Source organism: Montipora capricornis, chromosome 3, assembly GCF_036669925.1.
Source record: "Montipora capricornis isolate CH-2021 chromosome 3, ASM3666992v2, whole genome shotgun sequence".
In the NCBI taxonomy this organism is placed as follows: domain Eukaryota; kingdom Metazoa; phylum Cnidaria; class Anthozoa; order Scleractinia; family Acroporidae; genus Montipora; species Montipora capricornis.
Window position 1 is genome coordinate 52,860,596 of NC_090885.1, and position 25,672 is coordinate 52,886,267.

The 25,672-nt window shown below is 39.3% G+C and overlaps 2 protein-coding genes across 3 annotated transcripts; both read right to left on the minus strand.

The window, feature by feature from the left end:
* Nucleotides 1-332: 332 nt before the first annotated feature.
* LOC138043372 (uncharacterized) lies at nucleotides 333-13,477 on the minus strand. Of its 2 annotated transcripts, XM_068889609.1 has the most exons (6): nucleotides 13,288-13,477; nucleotides 12,769-12,859; nucleotides 7,140-7,310; nucleotides 4,485-4,652; nucleotides 3,365-3,481; nucleotides 333-2,866 (listed from the first exon to the last, which is right to left on the minus strand). In XM_068889609.1, the coding sequence occupies exons 2-6, from the start codon at nucleotides 12,836-12,838 to the stop codon at nucleotides 2,355-2,357; spliced, it is 1,038 nt and encodes a 345-aa protein (XP_068745710.1). In that variant the 5' UTR covers nucleotides 12,839-12,859; nucleotides 13,288-13,477; the 3' UTR covers nucleotides 333-2,354. The 2 variants fall into 2 exon arrangements, with proteins under 2 accessions (XP_068745710.1, XP_068745711.1); XM_068889610.1 differs by lacking the exon at nucleotides 13,288-13,477 and having other exon boundaries at nucleotides 12,769-13,243.
* LOC138043370 (myb-like protein F) lies at nucleotides 13,475-21,888 on the minus strand. Its single transcript, XM_068889607.1, has 5 exons — nucleotides 21,763-21,888; nucleotides 21,597-21,667; nucleotides 18,802-20,991; nucleotides 15,202-15,351; nucleotides 13,475-14,932 (listed from the first exon to the last, which is right to left on the minus strand). Exons 2-5 carry the CDS (start codon nucleotides 21,655-21,657, stop codon nucleotides 14,439-14,441), a joined length of 2,895 nt encoding a protein of 964 aa, XP_068745708.1. The 5' UTR covers nucleotides 21,658-21,667; nucleotides 21,763-21,888; the 3' UTR covers nucleotides 13,475-14,438.
* Between the last annotated feature and the right edge of the window lie 3,784 nt (nucleotides 21,889-25,672).

The following is a 25,672-nucleotide window of genomic DNA, read 5'->3' on the forward strand; positions in this document are numbered from 1 at the left end:
CATGTTCGTATTCAGGCATGGCTAAGAGGCTTTATGATCAAATTTCACGGCTCAGTTTTATTTTCTTTGTATCACAAGTCTCAAGGGAGGTTTCTAAACAAAACGATGTTTAAATTTAACCATAACGACACGTAGCCATGCGGAATACTGATATATCGAACGTGGCCAAAAACATTTCAAAATGGCGGTCTTTCGTAAGGGAAAGCTCGCTAGAAAGAAGAATGGCCAACTTCAGAGCACAGCACTAAAGAGCAGAACGGAAAGCGTTTTATACTCTCGCAAAAAACTGTCGAGTGAAAGCCTTGCTGATGCTAAAGTGATAATTATTCCAGCCCGAGAGTGAAAGTGAAACCGCGCTATCGGGGAGACGTCTTGTCGAGGGGTCGAGCTCGGTTTGCTTTCTGTTTTCTCTTCTCTCTTTTTCTTGGCATAAATTTATTCTCTTACTCCCGCTCTTTGTGCTTTAAAAGAATTTAAAAAAATTTACGTCAGATAACGTTACAGGGAAAAAAGTATTCGTAGCCATCACTTGAGGACACAAAATTGTCTCCTCGAGGTCACGCATCCGAGGAATATTTGTAGTCAGTGCCTTTTCATAAAGTGTGCCTGTACCATAAAACAAAAATTAAATTATTCCTTTTGAACAATAAAATACACCTGTTTTGTTATTTCAAGAATCACGTCAAAGCTGTGCTTCCTGCTCCTGCAAAGGGTATCGTGAACCGATGAAACAAACTTGTCCTTGATCCTTGATAGGTGAAGCCGCAATGATTAAATGAGTAACTTGAGCAAGTTATATCTCCCAAACGAGCTTGGTGACCTACTTTTTTAATTGCACATTTCGAGTCACTATAATGTAAGGAACAATCGAGAAAAGTTTAAAGAAAATCTTACGACAACTTCTATTACTAAGGAGGCTCGAAAGGGGTTTTAGCTGCGCGCGCTCGTAACCTACACACGCCATAACTAATAAACACGCGTCAGCTGAATGAATCAAATTTCTATCAAAAGTAGCGCGCGCAACAAACCTGATGTCAAAATACGGCGTAAAATCGCGCGGACCGGAAAACATTTGTCTTTATCTCGAAATTTTGCGCAGTGACCTATCTTGATTTTTTTCATTCACGATGGCACTTCAAATAAAAACGTTTCGGGGAAAGATATCTAGAACAATTTTCTGTATACTATGAAACCCCCTTTGGATGTATCTTAAATTCTACTGGATTACGTTTTGTCATACTCTCTAATAAGTTAAAGAATTTAGGAAGATTTCCAGCAAAGAAACGAAAACGGTAGGGCGCCCACTTAGTTTTGCAGATAATTTTTAAAAACTGAAATTTAGAAGGACTTTTTGTGGACCTGTCGTGTTGCCATGGTAACCAATATTACGTCATAAGTGCGGTTACGTATTACCCAACAATAGAGTAGCAAAGAGATGAATACTTTGCCTACACTGTGAAATATCCGTCTTTGGTATCTTTCATCGTTTCGCAAACACTATAGCAACGAAAAACGCTTTCGAGCCTCCTTGAACTTATTTCTAGGACTAATTCAACGATTTTCCCTTTTCCCCCCCCCCCCTCATTTAATGTTGTGTGAACGCTAGTTCAGTAAGGACGGTTCGTGCCGTTTGGAAAATCTTAACATTGAATGAAGGGGTGGGGGGGGGGGGGAATATTTAACAACGGGGAGAATGCAGCATTTCGACAATTTGAGTCATAGCAGTGAAGCGGATCAATTTTCACCAGAACCTTGCTCAATGTCCTTGCTTCCACGATTGTCTTATGGCTCAGTCGTAGGGTATAAGATCTAGTAATAGGAAGGCGATAGGTTTGATTCTGCAAAGAAGCACTCGGATTCTCTTCGGTTAATTTTTGCCATCACTTTCAATGCAAAATGTATTGTTCCATACACAAATAGATTGTCCATTAGCATTTCCTCATCAGGGGCGCGTCCAGGATTTTTTTTAGGAGGGGGTGCACCACTAAGGAATGGCGTAAGCTGACTGGATACTTTTTTTTTTGGCAGAATACCAGTTGAAAGCCAGGGGGGTTAGGGGGCTCCCCCTACACCCTCCCCCTAGATCCCCTGCTCATTCATTTGCAGAATATGATCAGTAACAAAAAGGTTCAAATGTATTCAACGACTCTTGCACCGCTTGTAAGTTTAGACTGCAGCACAATTACTATTACTATTACTCAGTAGTACAATTATTATTATTATTATTATCATCATCATTATTATTATTATTATTATTATTATTACTATATTATTATTATTAATGTTCTAACTTTTTTTGAAATTGTGTTGCCTTTTACCGATCGTTGTTTTCAACCTTGTAGTATGTGAATCCCTCATGATTTGTTTTGTTTTTCCATTCTGTAATCGTATGGTTTGGAAATTTTTGTCTTTATTGTCGCGTACACATCTTTCTCTGGCCCGGGTTTCTGTACGTTATCTCTGAGGCGGTGAATGTCATTTCCAACAGGACGATACAGTGCGACGACGATGACGTACTTGCCGCTTGGGCTTGGCGCTGCTCCCATTCCTAACTGAGTTGTGCCTTTCCAAATCATTTGCGTGAAATGTTTTACACTGTCGTTCAGCACTGGGTAAGAAAAGCTGTAGGTTTTTTTTTCGGCGTACCATATGGTAGTGGCCTTAAGTGGTGCTCTTTGGAGGTCATGCCATATTTGTGCAATGTTTTCCCCGTCCGGCTCTCCTTGAAATGTAGATGGGTCCCCAGCAACTGACTCAGCTGTATTTTGAGCTTGTTCGGCCAATGTAGCATTCCACTGAAGAGGAAGGACGTGGTGAAAAGCTCTGAATCTATTGTGAGCCAAGAGCGCTTCTTGAAAAACTGCGTCTGTTTTGAGACAACAAAGCACCATTTTTTTTCACGCAAGCTTCCCAAATCTTTTACTTTTGAGTTTAGCTATTTAAGTATTACCAGAGGTATCACTCCAGCAACTGCTGTTCCTTAATACTATGAGAAAATTCAACGTATTTGCAGCTGTAAATCTAGCTTATAGCGACACGACCCGGAAGCAAGCCTACAGTTGTCTTTTATGTCGTAAATCGTCTTGTCCTAACGTTAGCTCTTGTTGCATAATCGCATCAAAGTAAATAAAACACGGGCCTAGCTTTTACTTAAAAGTTTTGATGCTACAGGTAAGTAGTGTTTTCTTCTCAGAAGTGTGTTAAGTGTGTTTTACAATTTCGTTTGTTCAGTTGCCACTTTCTTGTCCAGTGATATACTCCCAACCACAGGTATAAATATAATTCACACGTGGAAAAAGGATTCACGCCAATGATGTATCATGCATATTCACATTCACAATGAATCATTGTTGAGTGCACTTACCTTCCGCTATAGAGTCATCGTTATTGTTCCCTGTTTGTTTATCGTCATCGGAAAGAGCAGCCTCAAGCAAGCCTTTGTTCTTTTCTTTGTTTATTTCTTTCCCAAAAACCTGAGAAACTGTTGCAAAGTAGAAGTATTTATGAACTCACTTTCATATTGTAACTGGTTGATACGGGACATGAGCAGAGAAAAGAAGTCGGAAACGATGACGTTTCGATCACTGCTCTGGAGATTCGTAACATGGGCTAGAAACTAAACCGTTGCAATGGAAAACTGGTTCGAAAGTGGGTATGCTTCGATCAAGACCTCACCTGTTGATTTCAGACATGACCCCTTCTACGAATACACAAAATTCAATTGCCTTTTCCATTTTTTTAGTGCTGTGGTTACTAGGCTATATTCAGTTAGGGCTAAAAGCGGTCAGCGATGCTTTGATGCCATTTCGACGTAACCGGGCTTCAGACAATTGACTCAGTGATGAGTGGTAAATTATTAAATTTTCAAACAGAGGACTTTCCCGTTGTAGTATATGCCGATGTCATATTTACGGGAAAACCATAAAATACCCCTGTCAAATGACAATTAAAAAAAACTCCATTTCTGATTGTAACCTACACTTATAATAATGATGATGATGATGATGATGATGGAGGTTTTTCAAGTGTCAAGTCTTCTGGCGCTCAGGCTCTAATTGGGAACACTGTACATTGAAATAAACTCAAATCACATCAAACGTTGGTTTTTAGGACAGGGGAAAAACCGGAGTACCCGGAGCAGAGTAAAAGAAAAAAAAAAGAGAAGTAAAGTCTGTTTATGAGCCATCAGAGCCGGAGCTTATCCCGGTTTCTGTGGCATGAAGCGACTAGGAGTATTTTTTTTACTCCCCCCTGGATGGGATGCCAGTCCCCCGCAGGGTTACCCCCAGCATTTCGCCGGTACCCATTTAACTATACACCTGGGTTGAGAGAGGCACCGTGGGAGTAAAGTGTCTTGCCCAAGAAAACAACACAATGTCCCCGGTCAGGACCCGAACCAGGACCACTCGATTCGGAGTTAAGCACACTAACCATGAGGCCACTGCACCTCCCAAAGCGGAGTAGGGAACCAAAAACTAACCCACCTGGTTGCCTGCCATCTTGATTGTCATATTTATCGTCAGTTTTATACTGTTTCATCGTGTCAAATATCTCCTCTTTGTGTCTCTCTTTGCCTCTGACTTCGCTCAACATATCTGTGGCTGGAGCATCATCACCTATCTCTTCATATTCGCGTCCTTCGTCAGAACCATCTGCAAAGGGGAAAACATTGACAGCTGGTATTTCGATTGGCGGTCCATTTATGTAAAATGTGTTGTGTCACAGTGATGTTATCAAATTCTAAAACCGAAATCGATACGTGGTTGAAGTTGACCTATAATCAAATATTTTTGCAAGTTACCAGTTCTGTAAGGTTTTTGTTTGTAAAAATACAGCATTTTGACTTTCCTAATTGTCATCATGCATGGCACCGGATACTGAAATTTGCTTTGGTTGAAAAAATGTCTCGTTGTGATTCTCGGCAGTTTACGCGATTCAAGTATATTAGGAGATGTGTTTATGCTCCTTTGTACAGTATTTTTGTATCCGACAACTTCAGTTCACAACTGCTATAATTTTCCTTCCTTAGCCGCGAGCTGTGAAATTTTTGGCGCGTTATTGGGGTTAAAATTTCATGTACAAAACTCTACAGTTTGATTTCCGAAAAGAATCTTTTTGTTTACAATTACTTTCGTATTGCGGCTCTTGTAGCATGGTTCATTGATTGCTAAGGAAATCTCTCTCAACTTTACGTGCGAAAAATTGCATCTCTTTTCGTTCGTTTGAAGAAGTGAATGCACAGGTGGTGCAAGCTCTTTGTTATGTTTTGAATTTAAAGAGCTTCCTAGCTTTGTGAAATTTCAATTTCGCCCTCTGTCAACATCCTTGTGACGATCAGCCGTGCACCCAAACGGCCAATTGGTGACAAATAACTGCTCCCTTAGTACAAATCTTTCCCTCCACACCTCTCTGGATTTGGCAAAATTCTTTGGGTGAAACCTCACGTTCCTGAAGTCCGGGAAGGGGTGAAGGGAAAAATTTGTACTAAGGGAGCAGTTACTTGTCACGAATTGACCGTTATGGGTCCACGGCTGATCGTCGCAAGGATATTTTCAGAGGGCAAAATTGAAATTTTGTGGCAAATTTTCCTTCGCAGAGTGGATCGAGACTATTCCCCAAAATGGATGTTTGATACAATCTTCGAGCATGTCGCTGGCCGAGGCGGATTGAAGGATTTTAACTACATTTATGGCTCGATTTCCTGGTTCGCTTGGCCAATCGACTGGTGAGCGTTTCCTACCTTCTCTCTTAGGGATAGGTCTTCAGTTGAGGATATCTCGCGAATTAGTGGACAAAATGGCACTAGACTACCAAACAGCGATTACAAAGAGACAAAAGACAAGTAAATGCAACATCAGTGCTTATTTATTTCACTAATCCTTCCGGTTTGTATGGACTAAAACTCGCCATACAAGCTCTTTTTAAAAATTTAAAACACGACACAGAGCTTGGAATGGAGAATGACCACACCCCCAGAATTTTAATAAAACTTCTTGCGTGTATGATCGAATGTTCAAAGTATTGCATTCACTTCGCACCAAATTTGATTTGGAAAATACCAGAGTTCACAATTTCTTGGTTTAACTGCCTCTGCAATCCATCACGAGGTCTTCGTACAGTGCGCGGTTAACTTACGATGCGATCAGCCGAAAACTCACTTGCTTTGGGAAGTTGGAATTACTTTCGAAAAAAGTCTTCGCCAACAAATTATGTGTGAGACGGTCAACACTAATTTCCATCCCTTACAATTACACGACGCAATATCCCATGTTAATATTGACTAGCTTACCGCTCTAAAAAGAATGAAAACAGGTAGAATTACAGCTTTAGTTCAACAAGAAATAGCGTTTCTAAGTTATGCCACACTGATCTACAGTATTTAGGTCTAAAAACCCCGTTGAAGACGGTTAACTTTCAATTGTTTTGCTGGGTACTACTATTTCAATAGTCTAAAAAATTCGATTTTCCGGGAGGTTGTCTCGTTAGTCTAGTGGATGTCGGAAACTGCAAGGTGAAGCCTCGATCCGGGTTCAACTCTTTGCCTCGCCTATTGTGAATCTTCTCAACTTGTTTAAAATCTTTGTTTCGTTGAAGTAGATCTGAAGTCTAAAGTAGACTGTAGGTCGTATAAGTTGACTGAAAAGGGAAATGTCAGTTTGAGGGATGGAAAGAAGTGATGACCGTGTGAGACTGCGGTGTTATGATTTTCGGGGCAGGTACAAAACACAGGTCTCAGGTCACAGGTCTCAGCTCACAGGTCTCTGTTTTACCAATACAGAAACAAAGCTGAGGAATCATAATGAACTTTATCTGTATTGTCTCTTGGTTCTTTTTCTTGTTTTACGTCATTTGCGACTACTGTATTTCTTCTTTTTGTGTTTCGGCGAAGCAAAAGCCGTTATTTATGGACAATTTTTACATTTGATCAGCTTTGACTGCAATTTGTCGCAATCAGTTCGTTATATCTTCGAAGCAGAGGCCTCTTGTGGACTGGCGAGTCAGGGGGGAAAAGAAACTTCTTCTCTCCTTCGAAACTCATTTGAACGCGAAAGACCTTACAGAAGCCTCAGCTTGAAATCTTGCCACATGCTACCTCTACAATTGACAAAATGTCTGACATTTAGATGCAGGTATATTACCCTCTACTACCGGCCGTTGAACCTCAATTCTTCTGTCTCCTTTTCCTGCCATCTGACTCACAAGCTGGGGTTTTTGATTTATCACAACTCCAGTATTTATCAAAGCATCTATCGTCTTCTTTGTTGCATTTGCAATGGTTGATAACTGTTTGATCTTTGTGATGTTGCGATCTGCAAGAATGCAAATATTAGCTGTCGCACGCCAAATCTTACAACATTGCAGAGCAGAGAGCAGATGATTCAACAAACGGAGGTACGATCATGTGACAATGTGACTTGGGTGACTGGATTTTGTTTAAAGGAAAGGTTAACGATAAGAATAACGTCCCGTCTCGCTGACTTTATGTCGAACTTGTTAAACTTTAAAGAAATAATATTAGGGGCAAATACGAATGCAAAAATGAGATAAGGTATTTCATAAATAGATAGAAATAATTATATAAGGCCATGAGCTGCGAATTTTCGTTTGAGTCACTTTCCCATGTTCAAGGAGTTAGGAAGCGCATTACGTCTAACAAAATGTTTCAACACGTTGCTAAAGTTAATAGTGATAAAAAATAATAGTAAGAGTAATGGTAAAAGGTATCTCAGAAACAGAATATAAAGGTAGACACAACGTAGCCAAGATAGTGCATTGGAAAGGATGTGAATAGTATAATCTACCAAAGGAGGAAAAGTGGTTTGAACATAGAGAATGAAACTGCCTTGGGACTTACAATGTGACCACGTCATAGATGCCAGAAGAGCAGATATTGCAGTGAGAAAAGAAAAGTGGGAGATGCTTGATAATCGATGAGGGATAATCTGGAGAGAGTCGTGTTGTTGAGAGAGAATACGAGAAAATGGAGAAGCACCACGAACTTTTTAGGAGACAAATGGTTAAAATGTGGAGGAGGCAGAAAGTTGTACTAATTACATTAGTCACTGGTGCGCTTGGGACATTGACAAATTAAAGGAATTTAACAAATGGATCGGAAAACTAGGAACGATCGTCAATGTTGGACTCGTCCAAAAAACGGCTTTGCTGGGTACCGCCCTGGAGGAAGGTGCAGCGTATAAAATTATAGAACAGCAATGCAATGTTATGTTGAGAGCGTTCTTAAGATACAAAGGGAATTGTGACACCCGAAAATGGCCCGTAAAGTTTCGGGACTTTCGAGACACGGGCCCCAGGTCCGCAAAATTAAGGAACGTATAATGTTTGCTGAAATAAAATTTAGGAGAAAAGTAACTATTAATCGCCAATAGGAAGTTGCTATGGAGACTAGCGATGACAGCATCGTAGCGCCTGGTGTAACTGGCTCTAGCTCAAGAACAAATAAGTGGAAGAGAGAGGAACGAAATCAATACAGGACTGCAACCAGAGACATTAGGCTAGCGCAAAAACTAATCGAAAACCGTCAGCAGGGCTTGGGAGGCAGCAAGTCAGTAGAGAATCAGTACCGAAGGCACCATCTAAAACACCTTGACAAGAAGCAGGGTTCTTTTGTGATGAGCGAGAAATACACTGCAGGATTATGGGCGTTGGTGAAAGTGAAAGTGAAAGTGAAAGAACAAGACTACTAGGGCGCCGCTTAAGCGGTTTAGGAAGAACATTATATGGAGATCTGGAAAGTAAATCTACCTTGTGTTGAAGAAATTTGCATCTGAAGATATCACAGCAACGAACAACCTCATGTCTGCAGGGGTTATCGTAGTGACAGAGAACCTTGGTGCTAAGAAAAAACCCGAAATAAAGATGGAACTTCTGTAGAAGCGACGATTGGAAATCGGAGTTCCTTGTACAAATCATAAGATTCTTCAGTCAAGATAATGAAATGCAATTCGGTATTGAGGAGTGTGCAGTCGCGATCTTCAAAAGAGAAAAGTGGTGCATTAAGATGGCATCCAACTCCCGGGCGATAATAAAATTACCAAAATGGGTTTATCAACTGTGTTGATACGGTAAATTGACCACCGTAGAGAAATTTGAAAGCTGACATTTCGAGAGTTAGCCCTTCGTTAGAGCGAAGAAAAGTATTTCACAGATGAGGGTTTCAAATACCTAGGAGTCTTGGAGGCAGAAATTAAATGCTGGGAACCTTATGCAAGGAATCAAGATATGGGCCCTATCTTTGATCAGATATTGAATTATCAACTGGACAAAGAAGGAATTGAAAGATCGTTACAATAGAACAAGAAAGATTCTAACTATGAGTAGAGAGAGCAATAAACCCAGCAGATTGCGTGGTCCGTTTGTATGTGCTGAAATTAGAGGTGGAACGAGGACTGATATCTCACTGAGGACTAGGTTCTCACTGAAAAGTTAGATTTTGGGCAGCAGTGAATATTGACTCCAAGTAACCAGGAAGGGAGATGCGGAACTGCATTCGTCAAAGGGCTTTCAATACCGGACCGAAAATAAGGCTGACTGGCAAGAGAAGTTGTTGAATGGTTAGACAAACCGAGGATGAGAGCAACGAGAAGACCTGGGTGAACATATTGTAAGCGGATGTACCATGCAAACTGGCCCATGCTGAGTACAAGAGAAGGCATAACAGGAGTAGAACATTGGGATTTCACAGGAAAATGAATCTTTCAGCGAGGAGACAAATGGTTTGTACATGTACCAGAGTGTATTGAAAAATGACAACAAGAAGTCAATAGATCGTTTTCACTGTCACGCAATAAAAAAATAAATCGAAAACCATCCAGTGGAAAAAGTCAAGAATTCGTGATGTTGTAGAAGATAAATGAAGAAGACAATTCTCCAAGTTTTAGGCCTGTGCATTTCCCCAAACTTCAGATATTCGTCGAAATGTTTCGCAGAAATTTACAGAGCCCAGTATGAAAACGCCATGTTGGTGTACATCTGTGGTGCACCAATATGGCGGCTGGAAAATAGTGTCAACATCTGTTACTTACTTTGGCTATCTAGGCGAGTGATCATCTGTACTGAACAAACAGCTATTTACCTAAGCACTTTTCCTAATGCTTAAAATTCTAAAAAGGCTCAAAACCATGAGATAAATATCTATTTCTCAGTAAACTCGATCGTGCCCTCGTGTCACGCCCGCTATAACTCAGAAATTCAAAATGCTCTGGTTTCCAAACGAAACACGCTATTGAGCTTTAAAATTGCAAATGGATACAAATTTACCGCCTCTTATGCCTGATGAGGATAAAAACTTTTGTGGCTCTTTAGTTTTGAATTTTAGAAAATGATGACGTCACGTGGAAACGATCCATATGGGACTATAACAATAGAGAGCGACCATGATAACAAAAAAAAGCAAGGAGACCACATATGGTGGTTGTTTAATAATAGGAAAGAGCAGAGGTGCCAAATTATTGATGTAGCGGTTGTACGGGTCCGCAAATGATACCAGGACCGCAAATGATCCCCATGGACCATAAATGATCCCGGAACGCGAATGATCCCGAAAAAAAAACGAGTAATTAAGGAATGGCAAAGAGGATTGAATGGTCTGGATAGAGAATTAATGTAAGGAGCGCTTATTTTTATTAAAATCACTTTAAATCATGGCTCACAACAGGTTTCTGCCTCATTATAGTTTTTCTAGAAAGACTGAATTTTGTTTCTTACCACGCTGTTATAAATTTGCCACATTTAATTATCGGATATAATCATCAAAAAACTAACTTGGGCGCAGTTCTTTACTGATTGTGACCAGGGGCCCGTTTCTCGAACCCTGCGGGTGTTTGCCAGAGTTTTTCGAATAACCCGACTGTTTGGTTTTCGTTTCGTGGTTTTGCAGTTACTGGTCACGCGTGACTGACACCAGATTTTAACACAGGCCTGCTCAATACAAAATGCCCTTGAATCGAGGCCTGTGGCAGACCGATTTTTCTAGGAAGATCGAAAGAGACTCTGATCGCAGGGTTCGAGAAACGGACCCCCTTGGTCATAATCAGTTTAGATTTCGTCCAAGTTAGCTTTTGGTGTCTGTATTCCATAATTAAATGTGGCAAATTTATAACAACGTGATAAGAAACAAAATTCAGTCTTCCTGGAAAACTATAATGAGGCAGAAACCTGTTGTGAGCCATAATTTAAGGTGATTTTAATAAAAATAAGCACTGTTCACTATCCAGACCATTTTACCCTCCATGCCATCCCTTCCTTTTTTTTCGGGATCATTTGCGGTCCAAAATGGGAATCATTTGCGGTCCTGGTATCATTTGCGGTTCTGGGATCATTTGCAGACCCGTATAGCGGTCCCGGTTGACACTACTGTGAGGGATAGGAAGAAGAAAACGAATATAAAGATTCAGTAAGAGAGGCAGGGAAAATGTGGAAGGCTAGAGCAGAGGTATTGGCTCTGGTGACGGAGGCGTTGGGACTGTCCCAAAGAGACTGGAGAGCTACCATAGTTGCATTGGTGTGAGTACGCCTGTAAAGCTCTTACAGAAGCCCAAGCTCCTGGTCACTGCAGGAATTTTAAGAAAGGTAATGGAACGCTGAAGATTGTGTTAAAAGGAATAGGCTGTAGCACCGCGGGTATTTTCGGGCAACTGCTTGCTGCGTTGCACCCATCGAGATAACCCGGCTTAATAACAGTGATCGGTGTGGCAGTGGAGATAGTGATGATGATAACTACAATAACAGAAATAAGAATGCAAATAATAATTAAGGAATGTATTTCGTGTCAAGCAATCGACCTAGCGTTGGCTTTAAGGATACTAATTAGTTCTTTTTAATCAAATGTTGGTATTTTTAGGCCATGAGAAAAATTTAAATTTGACACTATTGAATAGCAAAATGTGGTGCAGATATTCTTCTGATCAAGATGTTTGTACATAGTGGTAAGGTTTTGTGACTTAAAGCTACTTAAGACCCACCAAATCGTAGATACTTTCCGTCTATGGCCAACGAAGCTTGGTTAGAAAACATGAGGCTAAACAAGCGCATAACTGAAACAAATTTTTAGTGACTTAACGTTTCGTATGTCTCAACGTACATCTTCAGAATCCGTTAGCTAAAATGTTTGAAATGTATAACAGTAATTTGAGTAGCTTGTGAGGTAATATTGATAGTAACAAAAGGAGGTTACAAAATACTTCACAAAGATGTAGAAGAAACAATGAAAACAAAAGAGAAAATATGTACACTGTAAATGCATATACATAATACAATAGTAAAACTTATTAATAAAGATACAACTTTTCGCTGCTAACGTATTCATGAAAGGATGGCTGAAGATCACGAATAAAAAGAGTTTCTGTTATGGAACAATGTCGGTCGGACCTCTCAGTGGCTAGAATTTTAAATTTGTCCCATTTTGGGTTGTGACCAGTTGAGATTACGTGATCGGCAAGAGCGGAAAATTTAGTTCAGTTATGCGTTTGTTTCGCCTCATGTTTGTCACCGTAGTTTGCGTTCTGTTTCTAATTAAGACCCACCAGTTGTATCAACTAGTGAATTGAACAAGATTTTGTCACTGTTTAGCCTGGATTTGTAAATTTTCCCTTAGGAGTTTTCATAACCAGCTTTTATCATTCTGTTTGCTCAAGGCATGATTAGCGCTCACCAGAGTCAAATACCATGACAACGGATAGATTGTGATACTGTTAACCAATCGTTAGCGCTAACAGACCAAGCTAACGCCGATTTGCAAACAAAACTTACCATTTGCGACTAGGACTGTAAAAAGCATAAGAAATCCAGTGGCTTTAAACACGAGGTGACTGTCGCTCATTTTCTTGCCCTGTCATGCAACCTAGAAACCCGCAGAGTGAAAATAAACATGTCCATTTTAAATAGACAATTACAACGTATGGTTCACTATAAAATAGTTAATTGAATGATCTTGCTTAGAAACATTTAGTTGCCCTTGTATAATATAAGCAGATCAGTTAAATGCAGTCTTTTTCTCTGATGGGGTTTTGGTTCATATGTAAATGTTAAAATATCAAAGCAGTCGCTTTGACAAGAATCGGAATTGGATTCGGAAGTAGCCTTTTGAAACTGATTGTTGTTGTCAAAAAGGAACATTGACCACCGCTAAAAGTCATTCGCTCTAAACAATGGCAGAAAGGTATTTTCTTTTTCAGTGCCATTTGTGGAATGAAATTTTTGCAGTGGTTCACGGAAGCATAAATAGTTCATAAAACATTACAGAAAGCATGAAAGATAGCAATACTTTACCTTTTTTTCACCACTACTCCATTTTATTTGTCATAAAGTGCTTTGCCGAAAGGCCAAGCTTAATTACATCATCGCTGCTTATTGACAACCCATAGTCGTGGAAAAAGTCCATGGAATGATAGATACTCGAGTGGATAGCCAGTAAAGGGCCTTATCTGCCGACCTCTTGATTTCCATGGCAAGAGTTGAAAAGCAGGTTGTTCTTCACAGATGAGGGATTACCGATGATATCTATTTTTTGCCAGCAAGGTAATTCTCTCACCTCATTAACACGGTTGATAAGAAAGTTTTATTATTCCATCCTATTATACAGTTAGCAACTTGACTTTATTAAAGTTTGTCATAACTATTCATTGTAAGAATTTGTGTTTGCTATTCTAAGCATGCAAATTTCGTTATTGTAGCACCTACAAGTTTTGTTCGCCTTACAAAAAAAAAATTAACATATAAACACGTATCTTCTCCCTGCGCGATGGACAACTTGAAATACTAAACGCCGTAGAAGATTACTGATATGCGAAATTAACTATGATCAGTCGAGGAGCTAGTGAAATTTTCAATTTGAAATCTCGAAATGATGTTTTATGAAAAAGATAGCATTGCTGTAATAATCTGAGGCTTTTTACTTAGCGTCGAATGTGGGTTTGTGATTGGGGTGTTTATGCATCATCTCATCCCCGTAAAGGGGCACTTACCTATTTAAAGAGAAGCGCAAGTCAATTTGTTTCGTGTTCTGGTTGGTTGGAGTCTGAATGGCCAAGGAATAAAATCACTTTGTTATCTGTTACCTGCATCAACGAGAATCTGATCTGTCTCTGTCTCCTGAATAGCTTGTCATGACTGAACTATGTTTTATAGCGAGACCTAACTTCGCACTCTTGTACAAATGAAAAAATCTCTTGGAAACAAAAGAAGCTTTGATCGTGATTTTGTTGCAAAAAACCCATAATTTGTCTTTCGGACAAAAACAAAGGACGCCCTCCATCTTCTAATAGTTTGATTCCTTAGCTTTCAATTATCGAAGATCCTGTTTAACAAGGCAAGGGTATAAATTTGACGTTTCTTGATGGTTATACAAACGTTACATAATTTAAAATAAACTAGCATAGAGCTTGTCGAAGTCCCACTTTAAACATGTTTTTTTGGAAATACTATAAAAATTCATCCGCGTGTCTTCTTTTGAATGTTGAGTACAAATCATTTTGAACTCCAGGACGAAGAACATTTTGTCCTAGATGTTTCTTACTGTCAATTGAAGGAGCGTAAAGTGCAACTACGAATGCGTAGTCTCCGGTGGGATTTTTAGCGATGGCAAATCCCATCTCCTTTGTTCCCTTCCATACAATTTGCACAAAATGTCTTGTCTTTCCAGTTATTTGTGGATATGAGAAGCTGTAAGAGTTAATCTCGCTGTACCATTTATCTATCGCTTTTTTAGCCAAATGTTCTTTGGTGTGCTTTATTTGTGCAAAACTTTCTCCCTGCTGCTCTTGGAGATCATCTATAGTGAGAAAGTCCTTTGTTGCCAGCGTGTCAGCAATCTGCTGAGCTTTTCTTGCCAAAGCATTTGACCACTGAAGCGGAGGCGACAAGTGTTTGCGTCTAAACTTGTTGTGCTCTTGTAGCGATTCTTTTTTCAAGTCATCTTAGATTTTTCACAAGAAAAAGACAATGGAGTCAGTTTGAAATGTTATTTTAAATATAGACTCATGCTAAAAGCCAAATAACTCATTGCCATGGAGCGAAGAAGGAGAACAATACTTGGAGGTACTCTGTAAAATTATATTAGGAGTATAGATTTAAGATTTTGTCGTAGATGTCTGTCAGCTGATCGTAGAATTAGTAAGGAGGAATGACCGTTCAAGTTGTTTGATGAAACGTGCGGGCTTATCTACTTGAGAATGAATAATGTACCTGCACAGATTCTCTGATTGCAGCGCTTTGTCTGGAACAAATCATTTTCAGAGCATTTCGACACAAGGCATACACGTCCTCTTACAGTTATTCCTTTCCCACAGGACACTGAGCATGTTGACCAGTCGTTCCACTCGCTGAATGTAGAATCTATAGAACAATGTGTACCACTTAATCCAGTCCCATGTTTTGTCTATTAAACTTAGCACTTTTATATTTAAACTACCGGAAAGCAGTGACTTTGATTTGCCCTTATAGGCCTCGAAAGAAGCCTCCTCCTTTAACCCCCTTCATGCAACTTCACTTGCCAGCCAGTGACATTAGTAAGGAAGAACTAATTTTGTTGGGAGGAAGTTTTGAAGATTCATAGGAACTTACAACCGAGTAAAAAGTTTCATAGACGGGACGATAGCAAGTGACATCACAAAATTTGCGTACTAGTTTGATGGTAAGTTTGCTATCAATGGTGAACTAACTTGAAATTCGTGTTTCTTGGAGCATGTAAAGAGCAGCCCCTGCCAAGGCCTCTTGATAATAGATCATTACTGAGGCAGTCGGCGTTATGAGTTATATTGCAGCCAGCTGAGGGGTCTCATAACATCTTTTTGTTCGCTCTCTGCATTGCATGTATATCGGCGATTTCAGTCGCTTCCAAATTCGTTTTTTAGTACACCAGCTTTGAAACTGGCATGAATTGCCTACTAGAGGTAGAAATTCATGCTTGTGAGGGTGAGGGACAATCATGTATTTCACCTACATGTGAAAACGGTGTTATTGAATTGAATTGCGAAAAGGTCAATTCGAACAACATTTACATAGTATAAAACATATTATATTTGGTTATTTTGAGTTTTTGATTGTAAAGGGTAGGTTGGATTGGATATACATGCCTTGAGGCTAGATGGAGGATTCTTCGGAAGACGAATCTTTCATTTTCATAACGCAAAGCTCGAGTTCCAAGAGTGCCACTGTCGTTGAGGGTAATTAAATTTTGTATTTCATTAAGACCATTTTTAAAGCGAACAACTTATTTTCTTTTTTGTATTTCTCTTTCTTTAGAAAAGGAAAGATTGTGAACGTCAATATCGTCCTTCGAGTGCGAGACGTTTCAAGAAGGGAAGTCGTTGAAAATAGGCGTGGCGGGTTGGGATAAACGAGGGTACTTAAAAGAGACTTATTGTGGCAAGCGGTTGATAAACGAGAACCTAAATAAAATTCGTAACGAGTACTTTTGTCTTGGCCTGATTTTTTCTAAAGTCAGAAGAGAAGACGGACTAGATTATCCAGTGAAGACTGAAAAAAATAGGTAGCGTTCAAACATTTTTACGTGTGTAATGTAAGGTAAACTGTGTAACTTTGATTGATAAGAAAGGTTGTTCATTTAGAAGTTTAAATTCTGCTTTGAATTTTCTAATGAAAGATATTGCTGCAAAAGAAGTAGTTATGGTTGTCAAAAAGACTAAATTTATAACGGAAGAATAAGAAAACTATTTGTAGGAAATTGTTTTTTTTTTTGAGTCAGCGAGAACGCGGAGCTGCGTTGCTATACTTGGTTTGGGGTTTTGGCATTCAGTTTGCTTTAAGGGATGGCCAGGAATTTGAGTTTCAAAGACTGAGTCTAGCCTTCTGATTAATCGGGACAAGACGAAATTGCTTTTAATTGGCACCCGTCAAATGCTTCAAAATACGCCTACAGATCTCGATGTACATGTTACCTTGCTGGGGAAAGAGCTGCGTCTGGTTGTTTCAGCGAGGGACCTTGGGGTGTATATGGACGCTACATTGAGTTTTGATGAACATATAACAAGTGTTACATCTTCTTGCTTGTCAAGTTTAAGTCAAATTAATAGGATAAAACATCTTTTGGACAGAAACACCTTATTAAACGTTATCAATGCACTAGTCTTCAGCAAACTCTATTATTGTTCATCTGTCTGGTCTAGTACTACAAAGAAGAATATCAACAAATTACAGAATGTCCAAAATTTCGCAGCTAGGATTATAACCCGTTCACGGACATTTGACCACATCACCCCTGTTCTCAAAGAACTGAAATGGTTGTCTGTGGAATCTATGCTTATCTACGGGGATTGCATACTGGTTTTTAAGTGTTTAAGGGGTTTGGCCCCTGACTACCTTGTCAAAAAGTTCAAAAAGAGGTCTGAAATCCACAATATAGACACACGGAATAAGAATAAGATGGACATCCCAGGATACAGAACGGCCGCAGGCCAAAGAACCTTCTATTATCGAGCGGTTTCTCTGTGGAATAACCTACCTGGAAGTCTCACTGAGATGACATTATTCAAAAAGGAACTAATGCGTCATTTACAAAGAGAATGTTAGAAGCTTTCAATGATTTTAACATATATCAAATTTCTTGTCAAATTTGTTATATAAATACGATTCTAATCATTTCTTACTGTTTTATAGTTTTAAATATTTTATTGAATATTGTAATTACTTTGAGAATTTCAAATATTTAATCATTTCTCATTGTTCTATAGTTTTAATATTTTATTGAATATTGTAATTACTTTGAAAAGCCAGAATTTGGAAAGTAATAAAGTTATTATCATTATTATTATGAAAAAAGCAATTGGGAAGAGAAACTTTCTAAAATGTAATAAAGAAAATCACGAAAAAAGAAGGAATTGATGGGCATTTTACAAATCATTCTCTTAGCGCAGCCAAAGTTGAGCCACGCGGTTGTACCAAAGCGGTGTACCAGAACAAGTTATTGTACAAACCGCAGGTCACCGATCATTTGATGAGGTAAGAAAAATATAAATGTCGTCGACAACACTTAAACGAAAAGCAAGTGAAATCTTGCAGGGAGCGTTTCCTAAGAAAGTTGAAATCGAAGTCAGGGGAAATGAAGACGAACTGTTTGAGAATGATGTTGAACCGAAACACAATGAACAAAAGTGAGGGGATGAAGGGAAAAAGCCTTGGAGGAAAAGCAGAACGAAGATTATAATCAGTCAGTTGAAATTACACCGATTCTGTAACATATGCACCAATAAACCAATAAAATTGAAAATGTTTGCTGCTGCAATATTAAAAACATTGCTGCGAACAGGGTGCAATCTTACTAATATTGCAGTGCTGTTAGCCCGGCCACTGCAGTACTGTGTGGTTTAACTTGTTTGGAATTACCCCCGGTAATTTCCCTGCTTACAAAAAAGGACCGCCTTTTGAAGGTGAGAGAAGTAATCCCTCTTATTGGCCCTATTCCCATCGTAATCCCTCTTAAGTTATTTTCAGATCTCCTGCGAGATCCGGTATTCCCACGAGGGTTAACTGATAGGCAATCATATGTACCCATTTCTACCAATGTTGACCGCTGAGCAAATTCCCACGCAGTGATTCGCGTTTCGTTAAAATGAAGACATATGATTGGCTATCAGTTACCCTCGTGCAATAACCGGATCTCGCAGGAGATCTAAAAATAACTTAAGAGGGATTACGATGGGAACAGGGCTAAAATGAGGGATTACCTCTCTTACCTTTATACTCTCTTGTCAGTAATTATTTAAACATACTCACGGGTAACGTTACACCCATGCTAGAAACAATGGTAGCCATGAATCATCTAACCTTTTGTTCCTGTGATGGAAATACTTTCCTCCTGAGGTGTTGGATGCATGGGATAATAGTAAAGGCTTTTCAATGACAGATTGGCTGGACTAAATCGCGAGGCCTTTGTGGGAGAGGATCTGGTGATTGCCGTTCCTCTCAAATACGACACGATTCTTTGGAGCCTCAGGAGGTCATCTGATGAGTAAATGCTTGTGGAAGGGGCATAGTTTGCTTGATCTCTTCTGACACCAGTTGTTGTAGATGCATTTCCATAGCTAACATTGCTGTTCTTCTTTCCTCTTGGAAGCTGCGCGTTTATTCCTGCATCTACCGGAGGTCTTTCGAATAGAGCTCGCAGTTTCTTTTGTGAAATTCGTTTTAACTTTGAATCGATTTCTTTCAGTTTTTTATACAACATACTTTGTTCATCGCTATCGTTGGATTCAGGGGGAAGAAAAGCTTGCTCAACGATCGCAACTTCTCCATTGTATTTCTGCTCTGAGACTTTAGTTTTGATATCGTCTTCAACACCTGTTTCCCTTTTGCCATTGTCTACGATAACATCGCTTGAAATATTCTGATTTCCGTGTTTGCTTTTGGAGGTAATTTGATGGTCTTGTGAGAAAGTACTGTTGTATGAGCCTTCCTCTTGATTCTCTTGATGTTTTCCAGTCACCTTACTAGAAGGGAGGGTTGCAGTTGATTCGTTGTACAAAGCTGTGTGCTTTTCGTGGTGACCTTTCGTGTTGTATTCTCGGTCTTGCTGGCGATTTTCATTGCCAATGTCAACGTTGTTATTTATGGAAATGATTTCATTCTCCCTAATTTCTTTGTTTTTATCTCCCTTTTTTTGAATTTTAATGCTTTTGCTTGTATAATCACTATCTTCGTTTGCTGCTTTATGCTTATAGGTGCTTTTAACCTTCCTTCCCGTGTCATGGCTATTTTTACCTTTGTACCTTACTTTTGGAATCTTGTGTCCCCTGTTAATAGCTTTCGTGCTTTCTTTGGTGCCTTTGTCAGCAGCTTCATCCTGTTTCCTTTCTTCAACATCGTTAAATTCCTTGATGTGTTTGAAAGAGTCAGTTGAATAGTCGTTTCCACTCTTGCTTTGGACATGATCCTTGCCACTTTCAGAGTTAGTTTTGCCTACACGACCATTATCCTTATCAAATTTTGTTGTGCTTGTGTGAGGGTATTCATTAAAACTCAATTTTTGACTTCCACGATCTTCATCGTACTGATGATTATTCTTTCCTGGATTTGAATTTGAAATCTTGCTATAATCTTGGTAGCTGTCATTTCCACGTTCAAGTTCACCTTCACTTTCATTGTCATTATACTCAGCTTTCTGTTTGTTCGAATGTAGAGTTTCTTCCTTAGAATAATCGCCTTGATCACTTTGTTCATCCAGGTCACCTAAAATATCAGAATCGTCGTAATTTAAAGAGTTATCAGTGTTTTGAAAGCTTTCCACTTCGTCCATCAGTTTTGCATCCTGATTTCGTATCCTACTGTTGAGATTGTTCAGAGTAGTTGCGCTGGAGCTTTTCTTTAAACCATTTTGGATACGCGTTTCATGATAAAGGCCGTCGTATAGATCCTCTCCAGTATTTTCCCATGACTTTTGATTTTTTAGCATATTTTCAATACCTGGGAAGTCGTCGGGGTCAGCATTATCCACTTGATCTCTCCATGTTGCTCTGTTTCTGTTTTCCTTGTCGTTTTCAATCTTCATCTCATTTGAAAGAGACTCCGACGCTTGGTTAACTTTTTGCGTATTCGTGTCTGCTGTTGACATACCATGATGTTTATTACCCCAGTGGTTGCTGTGACGATTTAGTAAAGAATGACCGTCGTTTCCCGCTCCATCACTGTCGTCTTCTTCATGCATGTGAGAGAGATCTTTTAAACTGTTTCCGTCGTCCATTTCATCACTATCCACAAACGACTTGACGTTAAATTCATTAGGATCTTTTATAAGCCAGTCAATAGCTTCTTGATTTCCCTCAAAATCTGCTTTGGTGTCCATGTGATATTCAGGCATGCTTTTAAAGCTGTAATCTGCGTCTTTCTTGTTGCTATCAGTTAAGGATTTCTGGTGTATGTTATTGTCGTATTCCTGGTCATCGGAAGTGTCTTCACCTGTTTCCGTGAAGAGATCATAGAAATAGAAGTCTTTGATTCCATTGCTTGTCTTTGGTGTAACTAAGAAAGAGAAGAAAGGCTTATTCAACGAACGTTGCATTAGAAAACAGCGTGAAGATCCAGTTACCATGCCCGATCTAATCCAATACTATTTTCCTCAATTTTCTGGGTGCTCTCATGCCCCCTTGTTATACTTTATACAATTTATTAACTCAAGTGACCTTCATTTCAGAAGTTTTGGCTTATATTCTAAGGTCCCGCGGAAATTAGTATCAGACGATCAGTGTCAAGACGGAATCACCATCTTAAGAATATCATAAAGGGTAGGTCTTGAGTTGTAAAAGATCACACGAGGCTATTTAACCTTTTAAGCCCCGCGAGAGGGGGCACCATTGTAGAGTAAAATTGTCTGGCCTTAGACAGAGTAAAATCTATAATTAGCACTTTTGGCAGTGAGAGAGTTTTAAAGAGGATAGAGCTTCGTGTATTTCAAACGTTGTTATGATAGCATTTAGTTTGCCATTATGCCTGTACACTATGGTATTGTGAGACACTTCCGGCCTTTTGCGGTTGTCCATTATGTTATAAAATCGGGAGAAAATACTATTACTGAAATAAATATTTCATTCACTTCAGTAAAACTTCGTGAGTTCAATGTTTCCTACCATGAAGACAGCTGTGCCCAGTCATTAGCAAAATCATGGCAGACACTGTTACAAGAGCCATCTTGAACGATCTACCGCGGGAAAATAAAGAGAAGCCAGTATTAAAACTATACTTACTTGCATGGTTTAATGGATGAAATATCTGTTTGTACAATATTGTACTTACCTTTGGTATTATAATTAGTATTGATTCCGTTTTCCCATTGTAGATAGCTTGGGAAACATTCTGGTGATGGCGATGTCTTCCACTATATGAATTACTTTTTCTTCGCCAGGGAAACCATGAATAATTAATTGAGCTTGTTACAAGCTCCCGCCCTCCGCCTCCCGCCTCCCTCCTCCGAATTTCAGTTCAACGAATTGTTTTGGAAATGTCGCTTTTGACATTAATTACGCTTTTCTGAGTAACATCTCGAAAAGAGATTTTCACAAAAGCGGGTAACCTTACGTGGAATTTCGAAGACATGAATCTCACGTCCCTTGACTTTGTCACCGACTGATGTTCCTGTTGCAGGTTATCAATTGATTCATCTACAACGCATGATTTCCTCATTGAGATGAACTCGTCCAATTCCGGTGTAACTCGTTTTATAAAATGTCAGCAAGATAAAGTATTGTCTTACAGACATATTTTTTAGGGTTGTCTGACCCTTGGAATATCTGTGGAATACTACAACTAAATCGTTTTAAGCACACTTCAGCTTTGGCTTAACAAATCCGTGTCTTTAGTCGGTTTAATTTAAGCCGATCCCAGTATATCGGCTGTTCATTGGCGAGAGCAGTGTTGGGGAGACAGGAACAAAGAAGAAAATCATTTATCAACCTTGAAGCAGCAACTCAATTCTTCAACGCTCTGGAGGTAACATGATTATTTGAAACTGCATTCTTTTGTTAAATAACCGTCCCGATGTGTTTTATTTTCTCTGCATGACGTGACACCAGCCAAAATGGTGGACGGCGGCCATATTAGGAGAACAAATAAATCCTCCTTTTAGTGCAGAAATGTGTAGTCACTGATTACGTGAGGTGAACGATCCATCGAGATTTTCGAGATTAAGAAAGAACCTTGACCGTGATGTGCCGGTCCCCGTAGGAAAGCGAAATTTTATAGGAATCTTCTTTTATTTCATAGGTACTGCGATTTATCCACGAAAATCATAGTGAATAAAATTCGTACTGATTCTAAATGTAGCCAATAAGGAACACCAACGACAAAATTTCACTGAGAAGAAATATCGTTCGTTCAATTAGCAACGCGAACGATGAAATCTCACTAGTGATGAATGCACAAAACCGCGCGCGCTTTGAAAAATGGCCGAGGGAAGGTTTGCGTCTGTTTGCTCAGTTGAGGAATTTATTTTAGAACAAGAAAATAGAGATGCCGCTCAAAAAAACTGAACGAGATGAACGATTGCTTAAACGACTTTTGAAAACGAAGGTCGAAGACAGGAAAATGGAAGTTATTCCAGCGGTTGAGCTGAATGAACACTAAATACATCAACCAATTTATCATCTCCGTCCGCACTAAAGACGGCAGTGAATACGAGCCGACTTTCCTTCGAAGTTCAGTGGCTAGCTTGGAACGACAACTGAAGAAAAAGGGCTATTCCGCAATCATAACAAACGACCTTGTATTTGAGAAAACCAGAGAGGTTCTTTAGCCCACACAAAAACAACTAAAGAAGCAAGGAAAGCGAAATAAATCCCAAAGCGCCGGTTGCTTTGACAAGCGACGAATTAAAAACACTCTTCCCTTTGGACTACTTTGGAATATCTGAAACGCAGTAAGTGTTGTAAATTTTATTAAATAAATTGTCGGTTGGGCGATTTTAAACCATTGTTTATTGCTTTCATCGCCCCACTCCATTTGTGCGAAATAAATTTGTCTATCAAACACTACCCCGAAAAAAACTCAGTACCTATGAAATAAACACGTTACAGCATGGAAAATGCTCTGTACGATTTTCAATCACTTGTTGCTTCATATCAGAAAACTAACTCGTTCGTTTTCTGATACTACTCAAATCGTGAATAAAAATCGTATGCGCGCATTTTCCATGAAGTAATCTGTATTTCTTTTTGTTTGTCTAAGCACGTTTGCGACAGAGACGACAAAGAAGACGGTACAGTGGGGTGCCTCTAGCTGAATTCTCGCTGATTTAATGTGATATCGTTAATTGCAAGGTTAAATGAAGCTGATTGGAATTCGCTATCTGGTACCTTCGCAGACTTATAACCAAGTGATTTCACATTGGTAGGAAAATCCAAGGCCTTATGACCTTGTAACAAGCTGCGCTTCTTTCACTTATAACCTTCACATTTAACAAATAAGACGATATTCAAAACAAGAACGTTTTTCAAATTTCAAAGAAGTGGCAACTATAGAACTCTAATAACTCCTTCTTTTGCTTACCACACCATAAAATGGCTTCAAAAGATTATGCCAAGGCAATTTGAAGTAAATCTTGTACCCGAAAGGACTTAGTTTTTCTATTAAGCGGCAATCGGGAGTGGTATGGGTAGGAGCACTATACGAGTTTTGATTACCAATGGTTTGATAAATGTTTTTTATACATGTTTGTCAAGTTTCCATAAAAATTGACTTTTTGTTCTTATTTTAGGACATCTGGCTATCTGCAGTATCTGAGGAGGAAACAGTATTACTATTTCTTCGACTATCGCCTGGGTGCTTTAACGTCCTTCCTTAATTCTCTTCTGCTTGATTGATGTAACTATCACTCGAAACTTCAGCTCTGCAATCTCCCTTCGATGGTTATTACTGGGTTGCCTATGGCAAACCCAGTCAAGGTCTGCGTTTAGTTAGTTTGTTTTCTTTTTTTTCTTTTTTTCTTTTTTTCCGGCAAAAGTCTTGCCTGTCACTCCCCTGGTAAGTGGTGTCTTTGTGCATAGAGCCTTCTGCGCGTATTTTCTTAGGATCGAGAGGGTAGTGGAACTGAGTAGATTTCTCTGGTGGACACAGTAGAATCATTAATTTAGCCTGCAATGGCGTCGAAAGTCATGTAACGCGAATGGCGTTTTAGTTGAACCTTAAACAAAATATACCCATATGGAGCTCAATAATGGAACGTCAGTTGGATAAACTAGGCAGGTTACCACCAATAGCGTAGCTCCTACTCTACTATAAAAACTACACGTAACCCATAATCCCTCGATTCGCTCTGACGAAGGGCTAACGCTCGAAACGTCAGCTTTTAGAATCTCTGTACGGTGGTTAATTTACATTATCAACTCCGTTGATAAACCAAATTTTAGGAATCTCAAAAGCTACGAGTACTGGACTTCGACAACAATCTATCGCCCGTCGAGACGAAATTAAAGTGAGCTGTATTAACCTGAAGTACATGGTATTTTGACACGATTGAGCTTCTTGTCTTCACGCACGCAATGAAATAGGAAGAGGTTTTCGCCTCTAAGAGCAAATATGTTGTTTGTTTCAATAAATTTTTCGATGGAAAAGGATTATGTGGTATTTTTGCCTTTGTGAATTATAAAATCATGTTACGTATTGAATTTTCGAGCTTAAGGTTGAAATGTGATATGGGAGAAGTTTTTTAGTATTGCTCTGTAAGCAGGAAGGGTTCACAGGCCTGTTGGAAGCGTGCTTGAGTTTCAACAAAATGAGCCCCAAAATCAGTGAAAACTTGTAACGCAGATGAATAATAAAGTAGCTGCTATTTCCAAAATGATGGAATTACCTGGTGATAAATAACATCGTACGCGTCTTGGAGAGTAAATTTTGACTTTGCATAAACAAGAGTTCATTGTCAAACTTTATAACACTTGACAGAAAAAGAAACTTACAAAAACCCGGTATCTTGCCATCATTTGACACAGATGCTTCACTGTTTGACGAGTAAACACGCCGCGGTAACTTAATCACGGCGCCCGCTGAATTCCGGCCGTGCCACTTTCGATTTTGCAATTTACTTGAACGTAGCAAAAATCTCCCAAAATGTTTGTCGCTGATCGTAAATTTTATATTCTATATTCACGGTTCAAAATTAATGTTGTTTTCATGTCGTAAATATTTCATTCTCGATCGACCCGAAAACTTC